The sequence below is a fragment of the Cebus imitator genome, unplaced genomic scaffold (assembly GCF_001604975.1).
Source record: "Cebus imitator isolate Cc_AM_T3 unplaced genomic scaffold, Cebus_imitator-1.0 Scaffold18, whole genome shotgun sequence".
Lineage (NCBI taxonomy): Eukaryota > Metazoa > Chordata > Mammalia > Primates > Cebidae > Cebus > Cebus imitator.
In genome coordinates this window covers 10,086,745-10,096,673 of record NW_016107333.1, presented here as the reverse complement: position 1 = coordinate 10,096,673, position 9,929 = coordinate 10,086,745, and the positions used below count along the sequence as shown (strand labels likewise).

At 51.7% G+C, this 9,929-nt stretch overlaps 1 protein-coding gene across 2 annotated transcripts in view; it reads left to right on the top strand.

The window, feature by feature from the left end:
• Positions 1–1,131: 1,131 nt before the first annotated feature.
• Positions 1,132–9,929, top strand: part of LOC108293503 — a 13,183-nt gene continuing 4,385 nt past the window's right edge. The window contains exons 1-3 of one of the 2 annotated variants that reach the window (XM_017514949.2): positions 1,132–1,236; positions 2,668–2,749; positions 4,955–5,119. In XM_017514949.2, coding sequence (XP_017370438.1) covers positions 2,668–2,749; positions 4,955–5,119 — 247 coding nt within the window. In that variant the 5' untranslated portion in view covers positions 1,132–1,236. Of the gene's footprint in view, positions 1,237–1,471; positions 1,589–2,667; positions 2,750–4,954; positions 5,120–9,929 lie in introns of those variants that run through there. The other variant, XM_017514943.2, reaches the window with a different exon arrangement.

Below are 9,929 nucleotides of genomic sequence, written 5' to 3'. Positions count from 1 at the left end.
GAGATGGGGTTGCACCAAGTTGGTCAGGATGGTCTCCATCTCCTGCTCTGCCTGCCTGGTCCTCCCAAAGTGCTGGGATTACAGGTGTGAGCCACCATGCCTGGCCCTATTTTATTTATTTATTTATTTATTATTTATTGAGACAGGGTCTCACTCTGTTGCCCAAGTTGGAGTGCAGTGGTGCAATCTCAGCTCACTGCAACCTCCGCCTCCCACCCCAGCCTACTGAGTAGCTGGGACTACAGGGGTGTGCCACCATGCCAGTTAATCACCTTCTTTAGAATAAAATCCAAGCTCCTCACCACGGCCTATAGTTCCTTTTTGGCGGTCCAGCCCACCTCTCCCTCCATCCAGCCTCCCCTTTAACCATACAACGCTGGCTGAGATGGCCTCTCTTCTGTTGTTGTTCTTTTGTGGTTATTTTGAGATGGAATTTTTGCTCTTGTTGCCCAGGCTGGAGTGCAATGGTGGGTCTCGGCCGAGGCTTGTCTATTAACTGACAGTCTTTACCACAGCTTGTGAAGTAGGAATTATTATTAGCTTCCTTTTACAGGAAAGGTAACAGGAGCTCAGAGAGGTTAGGCCATTTGTTGAAAGTCACATAGCTAAGATTAAAACCCCAGAGAGAGGCTTTTTCACCACCTGTCACTGGGTGCAGGGGGCAAGGTAGAGGTAGGCCAGCTCCCAGGTGCTTGAAATATTAATAGATGCTTCTTCCGCCTCTTCTTCTGCTTCTTTTTTTTTTTTTTTTTTGAGACAGAGTCTCACTTTGCCCAGGCTGGAGGGCAGTGGCTCCATCTCAGCTCACCGCAACCTCTGCCTCCCAGGCTCAAGCGATTCTCCTGCCTCAGCCTCCCGCGTAGCTGGGATTACAGGCACCTGCCACCATGCCTGGCTAATTTTTTGTATTTTTAGTAGAGATGAGGTTTCACCACGTTCAAACTCCTGACCTCCTGATCTGCCCACCTCAGCCTCCCAAATTGCTGGGATTACAGGCGTAAGCCACTGCGCCCTGCCAACTTTTGTATTTTTAGTAGAGATGGAGTTTCACCATTCTGGCCAGGCTGGTCTCAAACTCCTGACCTCAGGTGATCCACCCGCCTCTGCCTCCCAAAGTGCTCCGTGGTGTAAGCCACCGCTACCTGCCTAATACATGCTTCTGGAGTAGGAGGCCTTGCGCCTGGCTGAAAGGTTGGCAAGATTTGAGTCTGCAAAGGCCTGAAGAGAACATCCCAGGTGGGAGAAACAGCAAGGAGGGGTGGGTGGAGGAGGCAGGGACACCCTGCTCATGTGACTACTGTCTGCAGAGGGTCTCCAGAGGCAGGACCCCCAGGGGTAGGGACACTGATTCAGGAGTTGCTCTGCAGTCCTTCCCCCAACGCTGTGGGCCGGGGTGCCCCCAGGGACGCGGGCTGGGCGCTCCCACTCCCGGCCGAAGCAGGACGTTCCCACGCGGGGGCGGCCCTGGGAAAAGCTGTGGGGCGGGCCAGGGGCGGGCGCCCGCACTCAGGTCCCTCCGGAGCGGGTTCTCAGTTGCTGGCTGGGCAGACCCAGGTCGCATTCCTGCTGCGGAGCCGGAGCCGGCGAGGTGAGTGAGTTGGGGGAGGACCCGGTTACCCAAGCCTGCGCGGGTTGAGGTCTCGGCTCGGTCTCCTGCCCTCACCGGCGGGTCATGCCCCGAGTGGTCCCTGTCATAGGGGGGCTTCTTGCAGGTCAGAGTTGAGGACTCCTTGGGAGTTATCCTTTGCATATGAGTGCCATCTCTTTCCCCAAATACAGATTACACCCTCCTTCTCTCGATACTTGGGGCTCTCCCACCCACTCATCATAATCACTGGCCGGAGCCCCTCTTTCCCAGAAGTGCGGGCTGCCCCCTCCCACTTATCACCTGTGGTGTACCCCCCCCAGCCACTCTATTTATTGAGTGCCCCTCTCTCTCCCTAGATGTGGGACCCCCTTCTTCTCCCCAGGTGTGTGTCTCCCTCCCTCTGACCCAGTTAAGTCCTCATCCTCTAAAGCCCCTCCCCACTCCCATGGATGCCAAACCCTGAGTCTTGGGGGGGGCGGGGGGAGGGTAGTGGACTGAGCTCAGCCAGACTGGCTCAGCCCAGTGCCCCCCCCCCAACACACCAGATCCAGCAGAGCAGGCTCTGTGTGCACGTAGGCACCCAATTAGGGGGGAAGGGGTGGGGCCCACAGTCTATCTGTCCTGCCGGTGCAGGAGCCTCTGCAGATGGCCCTTCAGGGAAGAGAGCCTCAGGACCTGCTCCCTCTCCACCTGGACCCCCACCCAGTTTCATCTGGAAAGCAAATAACTGAGCGGGGGTTCTCCAGTCTGGCCAGACTGAGCTGGGGCTGGCACCAGAACCCAAGCCCTCAGCCTCACATGCCTGAGACCCTGCCCCAAGAGTTAGGCCTCCTCCCACTTCTCAGATGGTGAATTGAGGTCCCAAGAAGGGGCTCCAAAGATCTAGGACCCCCATTGACCCCCCCGATCCCCAGGGATATCAGACAAAATGAGAAGGGTCAAGGGCATGAGGGTAACCTTGAAACCCTGGGACCCCCGCCACTACCATACCAGTGGAAAGGGTTTCTTCATCTGGCCCTGAGGTGTGGAGGCCAAGTGTGATGTGGGGGCAGAGCTCATCCACACCTCCACACCCCCAGATGCTCTCCAGAGCTGCCTGGAGCTTGATGCTGAAGAAAAGTGGACATGGAAGACGAGAGATGCACAGCCCAGAAGCCCCCGGTGAGACCTGGCCTCCTGCCTCCCAGCCTAACTCCAGAGCTGGGGGCAGGGCTCCCCTCTGCAGGCTGTCCCCTTTGCCCTTCTGTGCCACCCTGGGCCTGTTCCTACCACACTTCCCATGATCCCGTTCCTTGGTCCAAGGCCAAGTTTCTCCAGGAAATGGAGCCCACGGGTAAGCCGACAGTGCCCGTCTCCATGCCAAGCTTCCTTAGGAGCCAGCCCCCGGCCTCAGGCCCCTAGGCCTTGTGCCCTGAGGTGGAGGATGCCGGCCGTGGCTCCTCCTACTCAGACCCTGGCTTCAATGCTAGTCAGAAGAAAGAGACCTAAAGCAGGAGAGACTTCAGCCAGATAGCAGAAAGACCTTGCTGACTGGAGAATGACAAAGATGATTTTGTTATTGAGCCCTTACTAGTACCTCAGGCTGTGGTAAACATTTCATGTGGATTAGCGTTTAGACTTCACAACAACCATGTGAGGTGGACACGGTGTTATCTCCCTTTAGCAGATGAAGAAACTCAGGCCCAAAGATCTAAATATTAGAAGAGGCAGGATTCCTTGCTCCAGGCAGCTCCAACACTCTCCCATTAAGGGGATACCAGAGCCCTCCTTGTGGGCACCTCTGCTGTGAAGAGAATCTTTGTTGAGACCCTGCCTAATGTCCGGCCATATTCTGGGCACCCTGGGCGCCCATAGGAAGCGCTTGAGGGCCTAGCTGTCAAGCTAAGAGCTTCCAGGAGTGGAGGCCAGTAGCAAAACCAACCTCCATTAAACAGAATGATTTACTGAGCATCTGCTGTGTGCCAGGAACCAGGCACCGAGCAAAGCCTTTTTTTTTTTTTTTTTTTTTGAGATGGAGTCTCGCTTGGTCGTCCAGGCTGGAGTGTGCATGCAATCTTGGCTCACTGCCACCTCAGCCTCCCGGGTTCAAGTGATTCTTTTGCCTCAGCCTCTCAAGTAGCTGGGACTATGGGAGCATGCCACCACGCCCAGCTAATTTTTTTGTATTTTTTTAGTAGAGACAGGGTTTCACCATGTTAGTCAGGATGGTCTCGATCTCCTGACCTCATGATCTGCCAGCCTCGGCCTCCCAAAGTGCTGGGATTACAGGTGTGAGCCACTGCACCCAGTCTCAGGAAGCCTTTTAAGTGTATTTATTTATTTATTTATTTTTTTGAGACAGTGTTTCACTATGTTGCCCAGGCTGGAGTGCAGTGGCACGATCTCAGCTCACTGCAACCTCTGCCTCCCGGGTTCAAGTGATTCCTCCGCCTTAGCCTCCCGAGTAGCTGGGACTGTAGGCATGGTGCACCAACACGCCCAGCTAATTTTTGTGTTTTTTAGTAGAAACAGGGTTTCATCATATTGGACAGGCTGGTCTCAAACTCCTGACCTCGTGATCCGCCCACTTTGGCCTCCCAAAGTGCTGGAATTACAAGCTTAAGCCACTGAGCCCAGCTCTTTTTTTTTTTTTTTTTTTTTAGACAGAGTCTCACTCTATTGCCCAGGCTGGAGGGCTGTGGCACCATCACAGCTTGGCTACTGGGCTCAGGCAAGCCTTCCACCTCAGCCTCCTCAGTAGCTGGAACTGTAGGCAAGTGCCACCATGCCCAGCTTATTTTTTAAAACTTTGTAGATGTAGGGTCTCCCCATGTTGCCCAGGCTGGTCTTGAACTCCTGGGCCCAAGGGATCTGCCCACCTCAGCCTCCCGAAGTGCTGGGATCACAGGCGTGAGCCACTGTGCCGGCCTGCTCATTCTTGCTCTGTGATTTTCAGCAAGTCACTTAACTGCTCTGTTTCTTTCTTTCTTTTTTTTTTTTTTTTTTGAGATGGAGTCTCACTCTGTCCCCAGGCTGGAGTGCAATGGCATCATTTTGGCTCCCTGCAGCCTCTGCCTCCTGGGTTCAAGCGATTCTCCTGCCTCTGCCTCCTGAGAAGCTGGGATTACAGGCAAATTTTTGTATTTTTAGTAGAGACAGGGTCTCACCATGGTGGCCAGGCTGGGCTACTCAGTTTCTTCATCTGTAAAATGGAGATAAAAATATCACCTGGCTCCAAGTGACGTGGAGTAAATGAGTCCACTCATCTTAGAATGAAATGACTCCTGGCACAAGTAGGTGCTCAATAAATGCCTTCTTTATTAATATGGTTAGAGATAGGGTGTCCCAGGGGCAGCCTGGACTCAGCTCCCTTCTTTGTGTCTGCAGCCCGTGGTGAGGGGAAGATGCCCCCCTATGCCAACTGGTATGCCGAGCGCTCCTACCCCATGCCAGAAGAGCCCTTCTGCTCAGATCTCAATGCTGAGCAGCAGGCCCTGAAGGAGAAGGAGAAGGGAAGCTGGACCCAGCTGAGCCATGCCGAAAAGGTGGCCCGTAGGTGTCAGGGTGGGGCTGGCTGGAGAGAGTGGGCTGGGGGCTGATTTTGGAAATTAGGGCCTGTCAGGGATCAGAGGGCAGAAAGAGGCCCCAGGACATCCAGAAACCTCCAAACACCTGAGGGATGAAGGTCATGCATTTGTCTATTTCTTTTTTTTGAAACGGAGTCTTGCTCTGTCGCCAACCTCTGTCGCCTGGATTCAAGAGATTCCCCATCTCAGCTTCCCGAGTAGCTGTGACTGCAGGCATGTGCCACCACGCACGGCTAATTTTTTGTATTTTAGTAGAGACGGGGTTTCACCATGTTGGCCAGGATGGTCTCAATCTCCTGACCTTGTGATCCACCTGCCTCGGCCTCCCAAGGTACTGGGATTACAGGCTTGAGCCACTGCATCCAGCCCTTGTTCATTTCTTTATTCACTCACCTGTTTGTGCACAGCCTGATGCTAGGCATTGCTGGGGACACGAGGTGAATGACCTGGGTCGTTCCTACCCCCATGGTGCTCCCAGTCCCGCGGGGAAAACCAACACAGATCCGATAACTGTAATACAGAATATGTGGCTACAGTGAGATGTGTTCAAGAACTGTGAGGTGAAATCCTGGTGGGGCTCTCAGAGCAGGGCACATTCCAGCTGGCCTTGAAGGGTGAAGAGGAGGGCACTGCCAGGGAGTGGGAACTGCATGGGGAAGGGTGTCAGAGCAGCAGACTGTGGGGAGATGGGACAGAGAGGCAGATAAGATGGTTGGGGAAGAGCCCTCTGACCCTGAGGCTGGTGGGATGTGTGGTCCTTGCCATGACCACCAGAGCGCCCCTGGGCTGACCCTTTGAAATTAGGAGCACCTGATTCTCATTCCATGAATGGGAATACTCAGCCTGACATCCAGCATTTCAGGGAATTCCTAGTGGGGAAAGGCTCATGCTTCTCACATTCATTCATTCAGTCAGCATTTTACTGAGCACCTACTACAATACCATGCACCGGGAATACAGCTGTGAACCAGCCAGGCTCCGTTCCTGCCTGTGAGCTTGCATTTCCAGCCCTCTCTCAGCTCCTCTCTCTCTCTCTCTTTCACAGACACAGACACACACAGACACACACACACACACACACACACACACACACTCTCTCTCTCTCTTTCACAGACACACAGACACACAGGCACACACACACAATATCTTGGTCTTCTCTTCATCCATTCCAGAAATTGACACTGTTTATCTGAGCATGGTGGCACACGCCTGTGGTCCCAGCTGTTTGGGAGGCTGAGGCAGGAGGGTCGCTCGAGCCCAGGGGAGCTGAGGTTGCAGTGAGCGGTGATTGTGCTACTGCGTTGTACTCCAGCCTGGGTAACAGAGTGAAAGCCTGTCCAAAAAAAAAAAAAAAAAAAAAAAAAAAAAAAAAAAAAAAAAAAAGGAAAAAAAATACAGAGAAAGAAAGAAAAGAAAGGGAGAGAAAAAAGGGAAGGAAAGAAGGAAGGGAGGGAGGGAGGAAGGCATTCCCCAGGCAAGACGGTGACATGCACCATCCCTAGTATGTGCTGCACACTTACATGTAGCAGGCACCACTGTGGAGGTGGGTGCTCTGGTTAGCTCACATTTGAGAGACTGAGGCTCACTAAGGCGCAGTCACTTGCAATGGTCGCATGGCTAGAGAGTGGTGGAGGCAAGATTTGAAACCATGCAGGCACCAGGGTTTCGCCCTTAGCTGCTGTACCACATTAGGTAAACTGAAGGTTTGGTGGGATGCTTGGTGAGTTGCAGTGTCGTCTCACAGCTGAGTTAACAAGTTCTTTTTCTGTTTTTTTTTTTTTTTTTTTTTTTTTTTTTTTTTTTTTTTTTCTTTTGAGACAAGGTCTCTGTCACCCATGCTGGAGTATAGTGGCCCCATCTCAACTCACTGCAACCTCTGCCTCCTGGGCTCAAGCAATCCTCCCGTTTTGGCCTCCCTAGTAGCTGGGACTATAGGTGAGCGCCACCACACCTGGCTAATATTTTGGGGTTTTTTGGGGTTTTTTTTGAGGCAGAGTTTTGCTCTTGTTGCCCAGGCTGGAGTACAATGGCACAATCATGACTCACTGCAACCTCCACCTCCTGGGCTCAAGTGATTCTCCTGCCTCAGCCTCCCAAGTAGCTGGGATTACAGGTGTGCACCACCACACCTGGCTACTTTTATATTTTTTTAGTAGAGACAGGGTTTCACCATGTTGGTCAGGCTGGTCTCGAACTCCTGAACTCAAGTGATCCACCCGCCTCGGCCTCCCAAAGTGCTGGGATGACAGGCATGAGCCACCGCACCCAGACGTTTTTGTATTTTCTGTAGAGACAGGGTTTCACCATATTGGCCAGACTGATCTTGGCCTCCTGACCTCGTGATCTGCCCACCTCAGCCTCCCAAAGTATTGGGATTACAGGTGTGAGCCACAATGCCCGACTATTTAGCTGGGCTAAATCACTCGAACCCAGGAAGTGGAGGCTGGAGTGACCGAGATCATGCCACTGCACTCTAGCTTGGGGGACAGAGCCAGACTCCGTCTCAAAAAAAAAAAAAAAAAAAAAGTAATTTTTTCAAAAGGCCTTGTGTGGTGGTTCATGCCTGTTATTCCAGCACTTTGGGAGGCCGAGGCAGGCAGATCGATTGGGCCCAGGAATTCAAGATCAGCCTGGGCAACATGGTGAAACCTCATCCCTACACAAAATACAAAAATAAGCTGGGTGTGGTGGTGTGCACCTGCGTTCCCAGCTACTAATTGGGCTGAGGTGGGAGGATCTCTGGTGCCTGAGATGTCAAGGCTGTGGTGATATGATTGTGCCGTTGCAGTCTAGCCTGAGTGACACAGTGAGGCCCTGTCTCGAAAAAGAATTTCTTAAAAAATGTTTTAAAGACATACTCCTCTCACCTCTGTCAACCGAGTTCCAAGGGTTTCAGAAGAACTGGGGGCAGAGACCAAATGTGTATTTCTTTTTTTTTTTTGAGACGGCGTCTCCCTTCTGTTGCCCAGTATGGAGTGCAGTGGTGCAATCTTGGCTGGCTGCAACCTCCACCTCCCGGGCTCAAGTGATTCTCCTACCTCAGCCTCCCGAGTAGCTGGGGCTACGGGCACCTGACACCATGCCCAGCTAATTTTTGTACCAAATGTGTATTTCTTGGTGTGCCATCTTTAGTTCTGCCTACACTCCTCTAAGAAAACTCCTCTAAACTCCAGCCCCACTTCTCTCCCTCCCTTCCATTAGCAACTCCCTCAGGCTGGAAAGTCTGTTACCAGGAAGTCTGATGTCTTTGAGGGCAGTGAGCCTGGCTGATTTTTCAGGATTCTCCAGGGGCACTCTTATTCACTCATTCATCCTGGGAATAACCATTAAAGGCTTACTTTGAGCCAAGCACTGTTCTAGGTGTTGGGAATGTAACAGTGAACTTACATCATATCAACAATGTAACAGCGCACTGAAGCCTAGAAGAAAAGATAAGCAGTAAATGGGAAAACAAAGGAATACAAATATTAGTATGAAGGAAGAAAAAGTTAGGAACGGGTCTGATTAAAGTTTGAGTTAGGCTGGGCACGGTGGCTCACGCCTGTAAACCCAGCACTTTGGGAGGCCAAGGTGGGTGGATCATGAGGTCAGGAGATCAGGACCAGCCTGGCCATGATAAAACTCCATCTCTAACAAAAAATAAAAAATTAAAAAAAAATTGAGTCAAATAAAAGCACAATCTTGTCACTTCCTTGCCTCAGATTCAGTCTCCGCAATACCATTTATTTGTTTGTGTGAGATGGAGTCTTGCTCTGTCACCCAGGCTGGAGTGCAGTGGTGTGATCTTGGCTCACTGCAACCTCCACCTCATGGGTTCAAGTGACTCTCCTGCCGCAGCCTCCCAAGTAGCTGGGATTTCAGGTGCCCACCACCGCGCTTGGCTAATCTTTGTGTTTTTTAGTACAGATGGGGTTTCACCATCTTGGTCAGGCTGGTCTCAAACTCCAGACGTTGTGATTCACCCGCCTCAGCCTGCCCAAGTGCTGGGATTATAGGCATGAGCCGCTGTGCCTGGCTGAATGTACCAATTCTTTTATTTTACTTATTTATTTACAAACAGGGTCTCAGCTGGGTGTGGTGGCTCACGCCTGTAATCCCAGCACTTTGGGAGACCGAGGCAGGCAGATCACTTAAAGTTAGGAGTTTGCGACCAGCCTGGCCAACACGGTGAAACCCCTTCTCTACTAAAAATACAAAAAATTAGCTGGCTGTGGTGGCAGGTGCCTGTAATCCCAGCTACTTGGGAGGCTGAGGAAGGAGAATTGCTTGAATCCAGGAGGCAGAGGCTGCAGCAAGCCGAGATCACACACTCCAACCTCAGCAGCAGAGACTCGGTCTCAAAAAAAAAAAAAAAAAAAAGAAAAACCCGGCCCAAAAAAAAAAAAAAAAAAAAAAGAAAGAAACAGTCTCACCCTGTTGCCCCAGCTACGAGAGCACTGTAGCCTCAAACTCCTAGGGTCAAGCAATCCTCCTGCCTCAGCCTCTTGAGTGGCTGGGAGCAAGGCATGTGCCGCTGCACTTGGCTAGTATTTTAACTTTTTGTAGAGACAATTTTATGTTGCCCAGGATGGTCTTGAACTCCCAGACTCAGGCAATCCACCTGCATTGGTCTCCCAAAGTTCTGGGATTACAGGCGTGAGCCACCACACTCAGTCCCCTCCCTAATTCTGTTAGAATGAAATCCAGATTCTTCTCCGTGGATTCTGACAAGGTCCTGTGTAAATTGGTTCTGGCCAGCCTCTCATTTGCTAAATTCTTGCTCTTTTTTTTTTTTT